General features: G+C 47.4%; 1 protein-coding gene across 1 annotated transcript in view; it reads right to left on the bottom strand.

The window, feature by feature from the left end:
- Nucleotides 1-18,969, bottom strand: part of SYT11 (synaptotagmin 11) — a 28,064-nt gene extending 9,095 nt beyond the window's left edge. The window contains exons 1-2 of the mRNA XM_048511403.1: nucleotides 18,794-18,969; nucleotides 7,640-8,466 (exon numbers count right to left, since the gene is read on the bottom strand). Of these exons, the coding sequence (XP_048367360.1) occupies nucleotides 7,640-8,466; nucleotides 18,794-18,827 (861 nt within the window). The 5' untranslated portion in view covers nucleotides 18,828-18,969. The remainder of the gene's footprint in view (nucleotides 1-7,639; nucleotides 8,467-18,793) is intronic.

Genomic DNA, 18,969 nt, shown 5'->3' with positions numbered 1-18,969 from the left:
CCTAGTTCTTCAAGGACCACGAAGGCATGTTGCTGGTTGGTTGCTTTGCAGTTGGCTCCGGACTGTTTACAAACGACTTATTTGTTTACTTCATTTACCCGATGCCTTTTCACCCAAAGGGAACTCAACCCAGCTCTCCTCTCCTTCATTTTATCATCGTAACAACCATCATGTGAGAAAGGTTAGGCCAAGTATGTGTGACTGCCTCTTGGTCGCCCAGCAAGATGCTATGGCAGAGTGAGGATTCAGACCTGAGAGCCAAGCACAGTGTGGTGGTGAAGAGCAGGTGGATTCTAATCTGGAGAACCGGGTTTGATTCCCCACTCCTCCACCTGAGTGGCAGAGGCTTATCTGGTGAACCAGATCTGTTTCTGTATGCCTACATTCCTACTGGGTGACCTGGGGCTAGTCACAGTTCTCTCAGGACTCTCTCAGCCCCACCTACCTCACAAGGTGTCTATTGTGGGGAGAGGAAGGGAAAGGAGCTTGTAAGCCATCTTGAGTCTCCTTACAGGAGAGAAAGGTGGGATATAAATCCAAACTCTTCTTCTTCTTTATAATCTGACAATCTAACCCTACAGCACCCTGGCTTGACACACTAGGGGGGCTTTCCCCACTACAGAAGGGAGCTAGATGGGCTGGTTTCCCTTCAGTGGAGGCGTTCCAGGATATTCCCCACAGCAGCAGGTTGGCCTGGAGCCGAGCTAAGTGGGGCGGGATCATCTTGGTGCCTGTTTCATCCTCGATGCGTGATTGGCGGCTTGTGTGTTGCAGCGGGGAAACAGGGCGTTCTTTTCCACCGGAGTTTTACAGTTTACAGTTATAAACTCTGGCTTTCTGCCTGCCGCGACTCTCCGTTCTGCACATGCCACAAAAAGCGGCTGCGTGATTGGTTGAAGAGCGGATGAGGTGTCATTTGATGCTTAACACGCCCGAAGCGGTATCGATCTTGTTCCAGCAGAAAAGTGTAGTTCATAACTGCGACAAGGATGTCGCAGTTCTGGGGGGGGGGGGGGGACTGAGACAAAACAATGTTGAGCCCGGTGGCAGTGGGGATTCACTGAGGCGAACCAGTTCAACTCTGTCAGTGGGGAAAGCCCCTAGGACTAAATCCATCAATGGTTGTTCCAGAGACTACTGGACAGTTGGTAAAAATAAGACTTTTTAAAGCAAAGTTCCCATGTTGGTCTGCAGATTTTCTTTTGGATACATCAATTAAGTTATTGCCTGTGGCTGCAGCCTTCCTGAATTAAGGGATAATATCCCTTCTCGTTCTGAGGATACGTGCAAAGTACTGCTTTTCACTTTGTTGTCAAATAGATTGCTTGTTATTTTTTTCAATGTTGGTTTTGTAATTATAAAAATGCTCAAACGCTCACAAAATGGACTAAAACTAAAAACTAATAGTTCATTCGGAAAGGTCATGGCCGTGTGATTAGCTCCTGAAAGAGAGCTGGAAGTCGTTCGAGTGGAAGTAGAAGGAGAGAAGGAACATAAAAAGGCTTTGAGAAACCTCAGCAGCAATTGGCTGTCCATTCTGGACAGTCGGGAACTGAAATTGCATTATGGGGGGGGGGGGGGGGGTTAGTCGCTACAAATCAGATCTGGGGGAAAAGGGGGGGACAGGGGGGGAAACACGGGAGTGCAGTGAGTTACCAGTTATGTCATCTGGGTTCTATCTCAAAACTAATGATGGTGATTTCAGACTATAAACAGTGGCCCATTATGCATGGAGCGCTTCCCGTGCTGCTCCTCACCCGTGGTGCCTGCAGTCTTCTTGAACTTCTGTTTCAGGGGCTTTTTAAAGCCCTTTAAATGTAATATTGATATTCCTTATATTGATATTGTGCAGGCTGCAGCCCTTTTTTAAGGGAAATGCCTGCAAGGAGTGGGGGGCTCCACACTCCCCCCGTTCCCTGAACCAGAAGGAGCAAAACCCCAAAGTGAGAGGAAACATCAGGGTTCCCTGCTCTCACTGACTGCAGGGCCTCCGAGATCAGTAAGTATAAGCGCGTCTGTACTGAAATCTCTGCTGCAAAGGAATCGTCCCTTTGCTGCGTGGCAGAGTATAATCAGCCAGTGAATACAGAAGCAATCTCTATTCTCTGGGGACTGCACCTGGTGGCCCTCTCTTCAACCCCTTCCGCACACGCAGAATAATGCATTTTCAATCCACTTTCACAATTGTTTGCAAGTGGATTTTGCTATTCTGCACAGTAAAATCCAGCTGCAAAGTGGATTGGAAGTGCATTATTCTGCATGTGCGGAAGGGGCCTTTCTGTTAGGTCCGTGGTGGCGAACCTTTGGCACTCCAGATGTTATGGACTACAATTCCCATCAGCCCCTGCCAGCATGGCCATGCCAGTGTGCAGTGGCAGATGCGGCGAGAATAAATAGTATGATCCCATAACATCTGGAAGTGCCAAAGGATTCGCCTACAGCTGCATAAAACAGTTTATGTACAGGATAATTTCTCTCCAGGGCACCCCTACCTAGGCTTCTTGGCTCAGCTGAAACAAACTACCTTCCCAGTAATAGAAAGGCATGACGGAGGAAAACCCAGCTGATTAGCCAGGGCTCATTAAATAGCACAAGCCCTACGGCGAGACAAAGCAGCGGCTTTACGAGACCGGAGCTGCTGCTGGTTTTCTATTTTTTAATACGTGGCGCAGGCCGTCATCCCACCGAAGAGTGCGTATCGGTTTTATTTATTCAGAAGTTCCCTTCTCTCTGCCTAATCAAAGGAACATCTACGGTGGCTTCAACTAATCAAACAAACTGGACATGAAATGAAACAAAAAAAAAACCCAAATAATTTTAAACTCTCACATAGATCTTGCTTCTCCTCCGCTAGTCCAGTCCTTGCCAACGTACTCTGAATAATTGAAGCGATCGTAGATGTTAGACTGAATTATGTAAAATGAGCCCACGTGTGTGCATTTGCAAAAATGGTTTGCAAAGCGATTGAATTATTGGGGAAGGGAAGCCAGATTTGAGTTTAGCAGCACCTTAGAGACCAACAAGATTTTTGGGGTATAAGCTTTTGAGAGACAAAGCTCCCTTCATCAGATTCTGGAGATCCCAGATTATTATTATTATTATTTGGGGGGTGGGGGGGATAGATGCAACCCCACCCACTACTTGAGGCATTCACTGCCCCTTTCCCCCCCTGAATGTCAGATATGTAACCAGACCACTTTCTCTCTTCAACTCTACCTGGCATTCTATCCAGGATGCAGAGAAAGGGGGGGGGGGGGCTTGAAACATCTTTTCCTCCCTTCTCTACCACCCCACCCCCCAACACTTTTTTAAGTGTTGGGGCAACAGCTAGGAACCGGATTACGCCGGTCCTATACCAACTGCACTGGCTGCCAATCGAGTACTGGGTCATGTTTAAAGTTTTGGTATTGACCTTCAAAGCCATTCGCGGCCTTGGCCCTACTTATCTGAGGGACCGTCTCTCCCTATACCGCCCTTCTAGGCCCCTCCACTTGTCGGAGGAGGACCTACTGGTGATCCCTGGCCCTAAAGCTATCAGGCTGGCCTCTACAAGGGCCAGGGCCTTTAAGGCTCTGGCCCCTACCTGGTGGAACAGGCTTCCAGGTGAGATCAGGGCCCTGCAGGACTTACAAAGTTTCCGCAGGGCCTGTAAAACGGACCTGTTCCGCCAGGCGTTTGGCCAGCCAGGATGATGCCAACCCCGCCATAAGAACATCTGGCCTCCCGTGGGTACATAAAGGGGGAAGGAGGGGCTGAAGCCATCTGTAGTTTTAGTATTTTATATATTATTTTATTGTAAATTATGTATTTGATGTTTTAATTGTTTTAGTGTTGATGGACACCGCCATGAGCCTTCGGGGAGGGCGGTATATAAATATAATAAATAAATAAATAATAAACATCTGCCCAAATGAAGAGCTCTGGAGAACTCACAAGCTTGTTTTCTGTTGAAAACTCCTAACAAAAGGTATCAGACGTCTTTTTTATTGTCCCTAGAAAGATTGGCACCATTACCGTCCCCACAGAATCCAGAGACAAAGAATATTTTTACATTCTAGTCTGGGGTACAGCATAGGATGTAGCCCCCTAAAGTCATGCTCTTTTCTCGACCCTGGTAGCTTCATGTGCGTGTAACCCCCTATGTTAAGTATGGGATGGCCCAGAAAGGGGTGGAGACTGAAAGAAGCAGAAGGCTGCAGAACTCATGAAGTGTTAGGAAGCAAGGCTACCGGGGTGGGACCTTGATAGATTATTATAAGCTCTTAACCACTTGTTTAAGGTAACTTCAGAGTTGTTGGGAACTAGTGGGAAGGGAGATGTTTATTTATATAAATGTTAGAATTTATTGTTTCAGGGCTTTTTGTGTGTAATTGGTGAGAGGTTTTATGGGGACCTTCATCATCTCAAATCCAGTTCACCCAGCCTCTGGAGTCTCCATGAGCCACCCATTTGCAGGAAGAAATGGACTTGGCATCATCAGACTGTAAGTAGAAGGACATGAAATCAAACTTAAACAGGACCTTTTCCTCATATGTTAAGGAAAAGTAAACAATCTATATATATAAAAATCTATCAGTGCGTTTTTCTGGTGACAGGTAATCTCCCAAACTACTGGACCAATTGCTTTGAAATTTTCACACAATGTCGCATTTGCGTGCGGCCAGGTTTCCATACTGTTTCCACACCTCCTGCTGTTTACATCTCACAACTGTGCCCGTTATTGTGCACATGCCACACCTGTGACAGTTGGAACCACAGTTCTGTTCCGCAACAACGCCATCTGCTGGCCGTCAAAGCAACACCCTGTGATGCAAGGGAAACAACCATGCCTTCCTTGAAAACTGCTGCCATCTGGAGTGAAAAAGATGGGGTCCGCCATCTGGACATGGCCCACCCATCCTAGCGGAGGAAGGGGAAGGTGAGGGAGGGTCCGGGGGTTTGCTGGACCAAACGTTCTGAAATTTGAACACAACGTAGCTCATGCCTCCCAGTGTGTTTTAAGCTAGGTAATTCGCCTGCAAGGGAAGGGAGTGAAAGAGACAGGATCTGCCACCTGGACATGGCCCACCCACCCTAGCAGAGGAAGGGGACAGACCACGACCACACAGCCCGGAAAACCCACAACAGCTAATTTCAGTCATGCTGGTCTGCAGTAGAAGAGCAAGGTTGGACTCCAGTAGCAATGACCAATCAGATTTTCAGGGTTTCAGTTTTTGTAGGGAGCTCTGACTCTTGAAAGCTTCCAGGAGTGGCCAACCTATGGCACTCCAGATGTTCATGGACTACAATTCCCATCAGCCCCTGCCAGGGAATTGCAGTCCATGAACATCTGGAGTGCCATAGGTTGGCCACCCCTGGCTACACCCTGGAAATCTGACTGGTCCTGAAGCTGCGACCGGGCTTGCATCTTGTTCTTGATTTGCAGGCAGAAAGCTGAATGTTCAGAAACAGCCACCTCCAAGAATCTTGGGTAGCGAGGGGGGGGGGCGCCTTTCTGTCCCCAAGGACCAGGAAAGTTGCGGCGAGTCAGAACAGACAATATTGATCTGGATAGCTGATCCTGTATTATTGGAGAAAGGCTACAGCACAGTGAAAAGAGGTTCGATCCGTGCGTCTCAGACAGGAGAGCTGGGAAAGTCCTTCCTCTGTTTGATACATCAGTCAGAGCAGACAATCTCGGAATGGACAGCTCAATGAACTCACACGGCACTCACGAGGCAGCTTTGTGAATCGTCTGGATTTCGTAGGTAATATGCCAGAGAGCCAGTGTGGTGCAGGGGTTAAGAGCGGCAGACTCTGATCTGGTGAACTGGGATTATTTCTCTGCTCCTCCTCCACCTGAAACCTGCTGGGTGACCTTGGGCCAGCCACAGTTCTCTCAGAACTCCCTCAGCCCCACCTGCCTCACAAGGTGTCTGTTACGGGAAGAAGAAAGGAAGGAGATGGTAGGCCACTTTGAGGTTCCTTAAAAAGTAGAGAAAAGTGAGGTATAAAAACCAAATGTCCTTCTTCCAAACCAAGTGCTATCTGGGAAATAAGATGCAATGCAGCTGTAACACAAAAGGAGTTTGGATTTATGCCCTGTGTTTGTCTTCTGTAAGGAGACTCAAAGGGGCTCAAAAACTCGTTCCCTTCCTTTCCCCGCAGCAGACATCTTGTGAGGTAGAGTTTTGAGAGAACTGGGATTGACCAAAGCTCACCCAGCTGGAATGTAGGAGTGAGGAAACAAATCCGGTTCACCAGATTAGACTCCATCTGCTCCACCAAGCTGGTTCTCAAGTCTACCATTAGTTTCAATCAATGGGTAACCTGCTTTCCAGAGGGCTGGTCTACCTGCTGTTAAGAAGAATTGGTAATTCTTAATGGCGGGTAGACCAGCCCTCCAAGCAGAGGCGACTTCCTGCTTTGCAAAGGGACAACATGGACGCCTCTGGGCAAGTACTCTCCAGGGCTCACCCCCTGCCTTGCCCGACCCTAAATATACCACTGCCTGAGCTGAGAGAGTTCTGAGAGAATCGTGATGGGCCCAAAGTCACACAGCAGACTTCCTGTGGAAGAACAAGGAAACAAATCCAATTCACCAGATCAGAGTCAAGTCACTTATTAACCACTGCACCACACTGTCTCTCTAATAATCACACCAAAACCCAGGCTAGGCTCTGTTCCACAGAAAGATGATAGTTCAGTCAGCTGAGGTGCAGCAGTTGAGAAAATTGTATGCTTCCCAGTTAGAATATAGTCCTGAACAAATAAGAGAATTATCATTCGTTTTAATGCTCTGCCTTTGTCAAAACCAGGGGTCTTCAAACTATGGCCCTCCAGATGTTCATGGACTACAATTCCCATCAGCCCCTGCCAGAATGGCCAAGTGGTAGGGCTCATGGGAATTGTAGTCTATGAACATCTGGAGGGCCATAGTTTGAAGACCCCTGGTCAAAACCATTATTTTGTGCATTCTTGAACATGGTACTTTGATACAAAAGCATTGACCGGCATGCCAAAATGTATTTTTACTTTCAAACTATCAAATGGATGAGGGGAGCAGGGCTAGGTGGGCACTAGGACCCAGGTAAACGTTCTACAACAAAGAAGGTCAAGCATGTTGAATTCTGTGGCTGAGGAAAATACAACCCTACTATCATCTTTCTGTGGAATGGAAAATAGAAGGGGTCTAAACAATGGGCCTTATTGAAGAAAGCTTGGAATTATCCACTCTCCACCCATTCAATCATCTTGCTCAAGAATGGAAGAAGAAGAGTTTGGATTTATACCCCACCCTTCTCTCCTGTAAGGAGACTCAAAGAGGCTTACAAGCTCCTTTCCCTTTCTCTCCCCACACTTTGTGAGGCAGGTGGGGTTGAGAGACAGTTCTGAGAGAACTGCAACTAGCACAAGGTCATCCAGCAGGAATGTAGGAGTGCGGAAACAGATCTGGCTCACCAGATAAGCCTCTGCCACAGGTGGAGGAGTGGGGAATCAAACCCAGTTCTCCAGATTAGAAGCCACCTGCTCTTAACCACTGCACCACGCTGACATCTGAGACTGGTCGATGTGAGGGGAACATGAGGGATTGAACCCGGGGCCTTCTCATGCAAAACAAGTGATCCACGACTCTGTCACAGACCCCTCCCCACCTTACCTGTATGTTCCTTTTGATTATCTCCCTGGTTAAGTGGACCTTCCCAGTGCTCGGGTCTACCCCAGCTAGCGGCACCATGACTTCTCCGATGACATCATCTCGGGAAAAGCGGTCAAAGCTCAAGACCAGGAAATGAAGGATCAGGTCTTGAAGCTGGCTGTAGGGGATCCCATAAAAGGTGAAGGTTTCGTCAAAGACAGGGTCCAAAGTCTTGCGGAGGACGCGCGTCTTCACCCGGTGCCTCTTATCTGGTAGGATTGTCATCTTGATGTAGGGGTCAGAGCCCTGATTGTGCTCATCCATGACTGGCAAGCCATGGGCTTCTTGAATGGTGACCACCAGGGCCTTCTTGGGGAAGTTGTAGTCCACCGAAAAAGTCAGCGTCCCCAACATGGTGTCCTCTTCTGGGGAGGATGGAGAGGAAGGTTTGCTGCCTGCTGGGGTTAGGCTTTGATCTGGACTCAGTTCTTCGCCGTAGCTGACCTTGATCGGGAGCTGGTTGATGCACGGGGTGGCCACGCCCAACCCGTTGGGAGTCTTGTCAGAGCCCATGAGCCCGGCTTCTGCGGCGTCTACCAAAAGGTTCCCCCTCCCATCTTTCCTGGCCGCCCCGGTCTTGTCTCGCCGGATCCGTATGATTTTCTTCTTGTTGCTCAAGGTCTCCGGATAGATGCTGATCCCCTTTAGCATGTGGATGAATTTGTACGGGGGGCTCTTGTGTTTCTTCTCTGCATGCTGGTGGCAGCACGTCCATACAAACACGGTCACGGAGACGGACACCACTAAGACGGTGGCGCCGATCAAGCCGGCCACGATGGGGGAGACATCTAGACAGAGGGAAAAATCAGAATGGGTAAACCGTCACAAGTTCAACGGGGGAGCTTGTTTTCATCTTTCCCTAGTCCCGGCCCTATTGAATAATTAGCAAGCCTTTATTGGCATAGACAACAGTACAACAAAAAACAGATTTAAGAGCATATACAATACAGGAAATAAATGTTAGGTCGAAGGAAATCTACTGGCGTTTAGTAATTTTCAGGAGAAAGTCTGCCACTATCATACAGAGAGAAGGATCAGGATTGTCCAACAAGTAGTGTAATCTAATTAAATCGGGGAGATCGGGTAAATGTAAAGGAGTAAGATTCACATACTTGGATCTGATTTCCTTGAATCTGAGACAGTGTAGTAATTGGTGGGACAGAGATTCAACTGAGCCATAGTTACATGGACACAATCGTTTAGCCTTTTCTTGCTTATTAAATCTGCCATGTGGCCCTATTGAATGATTTATTGGATGTCCCCTCCTGTTGATAGTATTGACGACAACGATGAAGAAGAAGAGGAGTAGTAGTAGTTTGGATTTATATCCCCCTTTCTCTCCTGGGAGGAGACCCAAAGGGGCTTACAATCTCTCTCTCTCACACACACACAGGATGTCCAAGGGCAGGGGAGAAAAGGAGTAATTTAAAAAGCACTGGAAAAGAGTGACAGTGAGAGATGAAAATCAACCCTCTGGTGATAGCTGCCACCCAAGCAACCTGATTTTAACCTGCACAGCCAATTAGCTCTCCATTGGCCAATCAGAAGTAATGCTGGTCCAGAGCTCCACATAGCCCCACCCACTAGCTGAAAATACATGGCAGGCACCAATAAAGGTATTGGTGAGCCCCCACACAGGCACCTTGTTGGGGACCCAGGCCCCTTCCGCACATGCAGAATAATGCACTTTTAGTCCACTTTCACACAGAATAATGCACTTTCAGTCCACTTTTCACGTTTGAAAGTGGATTTTGCTATTCCATATAGTAAAATCCAGCTGCAAAGTGCACTAAAAGTGGTTTGAAGTGGTACTTTATTCTGCATGTGTGGAAGGGGCCCTAGACTACGCAAACTCTATGCTGGGGATAATTAGGAAAGGAATTGAGAATAAAACTGCAAAGATTGTCAGGCCCTTATATAAAGCCGTGGTGCGACCGCACTTGGAGTACTGTGTTCGGTTCTGGTCGCCACATCTCAAAAAGGATATCGAAGAGATAGAAAAAGTGCAGAGAAGGGCAACGAGGATGATTGAGGGACTAGAACACCTTCCCTATGAGGAGAGGCTGCAGCGTTTGGGACTCTTTAGTTTGGAGAGGAGACGGCTGAGGGGGGATATGATTGAAGTCTATAAAATTATGCATGGGGTAGAAAATGTTGACAGAGAGAAAATTTTCTCTCTTTCTCACAATACTAGAACCAGGGGGCATACATTGAAAATGATGGGGTGAAGAATTATGACTAATAAAAGGAAACACTTCTTCACGCAACGTGTGATCTGTGTTTGGAATATGCTGCCACAGGAGGTGGTGATGGCCACTAACCTGGATAACTTTAAAAGGGGCTTGGACAGATTTATGGAGGATAAGTCAGTCTATGGCTACCAATCTTGATCCTCCTTGATCTGAGTTTGCAAACTAGCTAGATCGATAACTAGCTGATCTACAAAATAATCATATTGGGCCAGGTCCTATTGCAAGGTTGGTTTGAGTGTCCCAGGGCATTTGCCTGCCTTGTCTTGCACTGTGGACTCCACTCTGACTCCTTCAGTGAGAACGGTGGCCTACGAAAATAATAGCCAGTGGTACCGTGGTTAGAATTCTGGACTTGGATCTGGAAGAATCAAGTTTGAATCTAAGGTTGCCATCTCTGGGTTCAGAAATACCTGGAGATTTAAGGGTGTAGCCTAGGTGAGCGTGATTTAAGGTGAGGGAGGAACCTCAGTAGAGTCTACCTTTGCCATGCAGTCTACCTTGAAAGCAGCGATTTTTATGGGAGAGGTAGAACGAATGAATGCAACCTCTAAGCATCCGAAGTGCATAATCATAAGATTGCACAAACGCGTCGAGAAAACACAGCAATATTCCAGACCATGTACTGGACAATCAGCAAGTATTCTAAACTTTAGTTTGGAGAGGAGACGTCTGAGGGGGGATATGATTGAAGTCTATAAAATTATGCATGGGGTAGAAAATGTTGACAGAGAGAATTTTTTCTCTCTTTCTCACAATACTAGAACCAGGGGGCATACATTGAAAATGCTGGGGGGAAGAATTAGGACTAATAAAAGGAAACACTTCTTCACGCAACGTGTGATTGGTGTTTGGAATATGCTGCCACAGGAGGTGGTGATGGCCACTAACCTGGATAGCTTTAAAAGGGGCTTGGACAGATTTATGGAGGAGAAGTCGATCTATGGCTACCAATCTTGATCCTCTTTTGATCTCAGATTGCAAATGCCTTAACAGTCCAGGTGCTCGGGAGCAACAGCCGCAGAAGGCCATTGCTTTCACATCCTGCATGTGAGCTCCCAAAGGCACCTGGTGGGCCACTGCAAGTAGCAGAGAGCTGGACTAGATGGACTCTGGTCTGATCCAGCTGGCTTGTTCTTATGTTCTTAAAAGGAAGTCATAATCCATATGCATATTCAAATCCAGATCAGTCCACGGAGTCCAACTGGATAGTGCAAAATATCTATTCCAAATCAGGACAGGTCTCCGGATAAAATCTGGTTTGGCAAATGGTCAGCAATTCCACTTCATCATTAAAAAATTGTTTTAAAAATAATTCCACTTCATCGTATCTTGTTAGCCACACTATAGTTATTTTGGGTTTTCCCCTACTGTTGAGTTCTTGTGCTTCACTATACGTTCTCTTGTGTTTTTGCCCTTATCAAAAAAATACCCACAAGCACACTTTCTTCAAAAGCAGCTCACGGCAGAACCGAAAACAAAAAAGTAATGTCGAAGGAACAAAAACAAGACCCCAAATTCTAGCACATCCAAAAGCCCAATGACAAAATTGGGGTGCCAACAGGAATATACAACAGCGAGGATGTCAGTCAAAGACATGCCCAAATTTTAAAAGTGGTCTCTGCTCGGGTTCTCAACGCGAATTGTAAAAGGGCCAAGAAGACCTCGGGGGAGGGGGGGAGGGGGGGCTGTGGCTCAGTGGTAGAGCCTTTGTTTAGCATGCAGAAAGTCCCATGTTCAATCTCTAGCAGCTCCAATTATCTATCTATCGATCTATCGATCGATCTATCGATCGATCTATCTATCATCGATCTATCGATCTATCGATCTATCGATCTATCTATCATCGATCTATCTAGCATTGATCTATCGATCTATCATCGATCTATCTATCATCGATCTATCGATCTATCGATCTATCGATCTATCGATCTATCGATCTATCGATCTATCTATCGATCTATCTATCGATCTATCTATCGATCTATCTATCGATCTATCTATCGATCTATCTATCTATCTATCTATCTATCTATCTATCTATCTATCTATCTATCTATCTATCTATCTATCTATCTATCTATCTATCTATCTATCTATCTATCTACCAACCAACCAACCAATCAATTAAACTTATAGGCCGCCTCATCCCCGAAGGGCTTGAGGCAGCTCACAACATGGCTGTTCTAACGAACAGCAAATCAACAACATAAAAACTTAAATCCCTTAAAACCTATGCAGCAATAAATTAAAACAGCAGACGTATGTTAAAACAAAATTGTTTAAACAGGCGCCCGAACCAAGGCTAAGGAAGGGAGGAAGTAGGTAGGGCCCGCGATGTTATCAGTGGATCAGGCCCAACCAGAATAAAGAAGATGGAGACAGGCAGCCTCAGATTTGGTGGGGGGCAGTAGGACCCAATTAAAAGGCCCAAGGGGTTGGTGGTATGAAAGACCTCGCCTGAGACTATGAAGAGCTTCTGCCAATGGCCCTCCAGATCTTAATGAACTACAATTCCCATCAGTCCCTCCCAACATGAGCATTGGCTATACTGGCAAGGGATGATGGGAATTGTAGTTCATGAACATCTGGAGGATTGCGAGTTTGACACCAGTGGTGTAGGACCAAGAGCCAAGGAACTTTCTGATCATAAGGAAGTTTCCTGTGACCCAAACAGTCCATGTTCGTGGTCTCCGCCTGGTTGATTTCAGGAGGGCTTGTGGGTCCAGAAAAGAGTGTCAGAGGAAAATCTCACCGAACGGTGAGTTGCCCTTTCAACTGCTATGGGGCCAGACCATTTAGGACCACCAAGTCGCCCCAGTTATGGAGGATAATCCAGCCTTCTGGATCCAATTGTGATCCAAGACCTTTTGTGGGAGAGATGCTGTTCCCCTTCCTTGGCGATTGGTCATCTTAAGGAGGCAGGACCCCAAAGTGAAGATGGCTCCTTTCCCACTTGTACAATCATTGCTTACGGTGAATGTGACAGAGGAGTTGGAAAGAGTACAGTGATTACAAACAGTCCATTAGTCACCCGGGTGGTAATGCCAAAGATTGCAATCAGCCACCCAGCCAGCAAAGTATTTTAGCTAGAGTGGTAGGCCAGGCCCTGGAAAACCTAAATTCAACTCCCTACTCTGCTATGAAACCTCTTATTCATTCATTCATTCATTCATTCATTCATTCATTCATTCATTCATTCATTCATTCATTCATTCATTCACTATTTGTATACACCTTCTGTCTTCCCACTATTTGTATACTCCTTCTGTCTTCTCCACACAACAACCCTGTGAGGTAGGCTAAGCTGAGAGATGTGTGACTAGCAAGCCACCCATCAAGCTTCCATGGCAGAGGGGGGGATTCAAACCTGGATTCTCCAAGATAATAGCCTGACACTCTAACCACTATGCAACACTGGCTTCATAGGTGAGCCTTGGACTATTCACGTGTGGCCCACCTCACAGGACTGTTGTGAGGATAGGGCGGGGGTGGAACCATGTATTGTGTCCTGTGCTCCTTGAAAGAAAGGGATAAAAATATGGCAAATGTAAGGAAACATCCTAGTTGGGAGAAGAGACTGTGGTAACTAATAAAGGGAACCATTCTGAATTCAGTGAAGCAAAGTACCGATTGTAAAGCAGATTCCCAACGTGAACCTGATACCCTCTCAAGCCCCAATGAGCAGCTGTTCTGCTACAGAAAATGGTGTGACACAGCCAGTATTTTGTAGGAACTGCCAGGTGTCAGGAAATGTATACTCTCCTTTTTCATTCCTAATTGCTTGTCGAGGCTACACGCTGTTTGCATCCTTTACCTGTGTCATATACAGCCTAGCAGACAAGTAGGTCTCCTAGAGAACCTCAGCAACTCCTAGAGAACCTCAGCAACCCAATAACCCATTGGGTTTCCAGTCCTCATGGATGTGGCGAAAATTTGATAGCAAAATGCTAGTTCTAAAAGAAGTATCTTGATAGATCTTGTAGCTTGCATACTTTTCTGCTCTCCCTTCCCTATTATTTACGTAGAACACTCCTGCAAAGGGATTATTTTCCTTTGTAGCCCAGGTCTTTTCAAAATATTTTGAATTTCCGTGGAAATCCAGACATTGAAACGAGTCTCAGTTATGAATTTTAAACATGTGTGTTCGGGAACTGATAGATATTTTGAAACCGGGAACTGATAGGTATTTTGAAACAGGGAATAAGGGTAGGCGGGTGGGATATAACCATCACCCCCTCTGGACATTTTAACGGAAGGCAATCATGAAATTAAACGCCAAAGTAATAAAACACAAAGGGGCTGACCTCAGCTGGTCTTGTGACATCACCGGGATTAGCTCAGGGCTTTTCATGGGATAAAATAAAAAGGCCCAGTTGTTACAAGCCACAGTAAAAACAACCTCTTTCTCTCAGGGGAAAGCAGAGAAAAATGGCCTCTTGCATCAGGGAACGCTCTTTGCACTGCCGTGAGCGGAAGGGATTATCAGGATCCAACCCGTTGCTTTTAAAAGGCCATTAGGGTAGGCAAAGAAACACTCAAAGAGTTAAAATACATTTGATGACTAGAGCATTTTTAAAAAATCTCTTTTACAAAATATGTACCCCGCCTTTCTGCCCTCATAGACCACCAAAGCGGGTAACAAAATAAAATATAACCTAATAAACTATTGTCACACAAAATCCTCGTCACGGAAGATCCCCTTCTGCATCCAACCCCTGCTCTGTCTTTACCTTAATTTTATCTTGGTGCCTGGAGATCGCTATCACTTCCCTAGCTGCCTCTTCGACCCAGACTCTGCCATTCTGCCTCATTGCTTCTGAGGCTCTGGAACTCCTTCCCAGAATATGAAGATGGTGCTACCATTCTCTCTCTTTTAATTTGCTCCTCAACACCAATTATTTCCTTTCTGCCCTTTTTTCCCATGATTATCACTTCTCCAGCTGTTGAAAAGCCTCCCACTTTGTCAAATGACTGCCCATTTTCCTTCACTGCCCCTTGTCCCTGGAACTCCCTACTGTTCTCCCTCACTGCCCTTTATGCCTGGGATTCTTGGCTATTTTCCCTCTCTGCCCCTCATTCCTGGAATGTCCTGCCATTCTCCGTCACTGCTCCTTGTCCCTGGAACTCCCTACTATTCTCCCTTACTGCCCTTTAGGCCTGGAATTCTTGGCTATTCTCTCTCACTGCTCCCCATTCCTGGAACTCCCTACTTTTCTCCCTCACTGCCCTTTATGCCTGGAATTCTTGGCTATTCTCCTTCACTGCCCCCCATTCCAGCAACATCCTGCCATTCTCCCTCACTGTCCCTTGTCCCTGGAACTCCCTACTTTTCTCCCTCACTGCCCTTTATGCCTGGAATTCTTGGCTATTCTCCTTCACTGCCCCTCATTCCTGGAACATCCTGCCATTCTCTCTCACTGCTCCTTATTTCTGGAACTCCCTACTATTCTCCCTCACTGCCCCTTCTGCCTGGAACTTTCTGCCATTTTCCCTTACCACCCCTTAAGCTTGAAATTCCTTCCCAGGGTTCATCTCTCTTTCTCAAATCCTTCCTTAAAACAAACTTTTTGTTAAAAGCATCCGACCCTTTGACAGTACTATGGATCACTAATAAAATGAGGTCACATATACAGTCTTGAATTTAAAACAGTGGCTATGGTCATATAAATGTCAACATTGACCCATTTCCTGAAACTAAGGCCCCTTCCGCATATGCAAAATAATGCGTTTTCAAACCACTTTCACAACTGTTTGCAAGTGGATTTTGCCATTCCGCACAGCTTCAAAGAGCACTGAAAGCAGTTTGAAAGTGCATTACTCTGCATGTGCGGAATGAGCCCCTAGGAAAGTTCCCTCAATGAAATTGCTTCATCCAGTGTGGGTTGGCACTTGGCTCAAAACTGTGGACCTCCCTCTGCTTGGAAACTCATCAAAATCTGAGCATCCTTTTAGAACTACTGTTAGACCTTCCTCTTTGAACTAGACTGGGGGAAGGTTAAGGCAAATTGGAATTTTTAGCATTTGTTTTTGCTTTGCGTATATATTTAATTGGATTTAAATTGGAACTTTAGATAGTACGTAATTATAAAATATGTTCAAGGGTTTGGCGGGGAGGTGGGGTGCTTCTACAGTGTAGGCCATACACGTTGTACATGGCACTTTAAAAAAAGTTGTAAATGGAATAATCTTCTAATCTAAACCATAAGAAGCTAGGATAAAAAAATATTACGTGGGGCAAATGGATCAGTTGCATCTGTGTGGGTTTTAGCAGCTCAGCAGCATTCACCCAATCATGACTTCATTGTGCAGCTGGAATCACGCTCCTTTGTTTTGTGCGTGTGTGTGAATGTGAAAGAGTACACAAAGCTCAATCAGATGTGTTGTTGCACACTGTTATCGGTGGGGATGTATTGCAGGCACCTAATGTTCCTGTGTCAAAGGGAAGAAGCTAATTGGGCCGGAAACAGGATTAACACGGAAAGGGGAAACAGGGGGATTTAAGTGGGTCTTGAATGGGCTGCTAGGCTTCCACTGTGGGATATTTTGCTGGGTGTACTACTGCAGCGGACGTCAGAGCACAGGATTTAAATGCTAAAATGTCAACCCCCATAGAACCATAATCCCATCCATAATCCTTGCTGGAACAGCATGCAATCCGTGGGGGGGGGGGGGGGAGATGCATATAAAATCCAGATGTTTTTATCCGCTTTCAATCCACATGAACCGCAACATCACAAAAAACTGGGTTGCCTAAATAACAGGAGGGGAGACCGCAATATTCAGCAACGTCGAATTTCTCTTCCACACGACAGGAGAAGCAGGCGCTGGTATTTTTCATCCCCTCCCTTGGTGGGTTTAAAGCCAGAATGCAAAGGGTGTGATGTTTGCCCACGTTAGCTGTCACATTTGCATTCCTGCTTGGCTTGAGGGTGACGGCACAGCACGGGGTTTGCCCCGAAGGACTGTCAAACGCTGCACTTCGGTGATAAAAAATTCAGGGGGGGTGGGTTTAATTAACGTTAACATGCTCTACATCTGTCCACAGATGCAAGAGGCATCTATCAGAAATGCCATTGTGTGCGACTCATTCATTTTTGGATGGCAAACATTAAGGCACACACACACACACACACACCAAAAGGGAGTTGAGGTGCCGAGATCTTAGGACAAATTCAAGGCACACAAATAGGTGGGCTTCTCAGTCTCTTTAAATCTCAGTGAGCGGAAGGACCGAAAGCATGACCTTTCTCCTTCCCACTTCTGTAATAATTTCCCTGCCAGAAACTTCACTGCAAACCTGGCCAAGCAATGTGGGATCTTGGCGTCACAGTGGTGGATGTGGTGCCCAAAGATTGTGTAGGTGTAGATTCAGGCAGGTGGCAGGGGACTGCTGAAAGCTGGTGACAACACAGAAGCTGCCCCGCTGGCACAGACTGGAGGCTGCTAAACTTCTCCCAGGACAACTCCCATGGGGATACTGATAATAGCAGGGTGGTTCAGGGCCTTTCACTGTCTCCGTGTGGGTTCTCAAGGGATGCGGCTGAGTGAAGGGGCCAAGCAGACCAGAGAGCACTTTGTCTGGGGGCTGAATTGCAGGCATCAGCTGTAGTTTTGCCACTCCTTCCTCTGGTCTGGGAGGGGAAGGACTTGTGGGTCGAGAGCAATGACACAATCTCCCCCCTCACAATCTCAGGCACATGTACGGTACTTCAGGTTTTAACCACACTGCTCGCAAAAAAAGTGGGTGGCACACAAAGGCAATTCTCCCTCCCCCAAGTTAGCTGGGGCACTGCCTGGCCCGGAATAGACATCACGTCATCCCCCCCCCTCCTTCTCTGAGCCACCAGTCTGCACCTGCTCCCAGCCCCCCCAAGGGAAGGGAACCAGGCCGAAGGGCCGTACTCCCTCCCCTCCTTTGCAACACCCCTGCCCCTCACCCGGAACAGCCTGGCTCTGCCCTTGGCATTGACCCAGCAATCTCTGGAGATGGAGGCCAGGCACGCCCGTATACCAGGGGTGGAGGCAGGGAGATGACAGACAGGGGAAGTGAGAAAGTCTCAGCATGGATGGCACGGGGAGGGGACTAGTGAGTGGTGGGAGAAGGGCCTGGAATGGGTAGGGGGGGGAGTCAGCATGTGCTCAGAGCAAGAGGGCAGGCTGGGTTCCCCGGCCAGTGCTGGGTGTTTTTTTTGTGCGGGGTGGGTGGGTGGAGGAATAGGATACTGAATGATGCTGGATCTCATTATGGTTTGAGGGAAGCTCACATCAGCAAGGCCTGGAGACAGAAAAGAGGGAAGGTTTTTGCCGCTGAACGGGAATGTCCAAAAGGGGGATCCGACAGGAGCGGAAAACAGTTTAAATGGTGTTTAAATATGTTTTGGACATTTTGTGCTTTCCCTCTGCGTGTGTGCGTGTGTTCACTCTTTGCTTTTCCCCTCCTCAGCTAAGAAAACAGTATCTCAACGGGTTCTTTGGGGGGGGGGAGTTGGAATCTGCTACATAGGTAAATATCGGTGACCGTTGGGGGTGTCAGTTCTGGCCCATATGCACATAGGGGCGAGAAGGTGGCAAAGCCTGGAGGGAGAGGGGAGATGTTTGCGCCAGAGCCAGGCCCCAAGGCCCCGCTTAGGGAGGGTTGTTTATTTCTGGCTACTGCCCCTAGAAAGCCAAGAGGGGGAAATATGCAACCTGGGACGCTGCCAGGGATGGGTGATGGTGAGGGCTGTGGGGCTGGTTGGGAGGAAGGTGGATTGCGACACCTGGCGAGGCCCGGTGTTTGCATTTTGGGGCAGGCGTGGGGGGGGGGGAACTGAATGGTGGGGGTTGCGTTGCGCAGGCAAGCAGCCTCTCCGGCCACACTCACCGAAGCTGGGGCGGACGCTGGCGATTTCTGCCATGGCTGCCCGCGACGGGAGCGGCGGCCCGGTGCGCGCAGGAGGCCCCTTCGGCGGATGAGGCGCCTCTGCCGGCCCTGAGGATGCTGCGAGGCCAGGGATGCAGGAGACGCCGACTGGTCCTGATGCAGAACTGGCTCCGCCT

Source organism: Sphaerodactylus townsendi, linkage group LG01 (assembly GCF_021028975.2).
Source record: "Sphaerodactylus townsendi isolate TG3544 linkage group LG01, MPM_Stown_v2.3, whole genome shotgun sequence".
NCBI lineage: Eukaryota > Metazoa > Chordata > Lepidosauria > Squamata > Sphaerodactylidae > Sphaerodactylus > Sphaerodactylus townsendi.
This window is presented reverse-complemented; position numbering and strand designations above follow the sequence as displayed.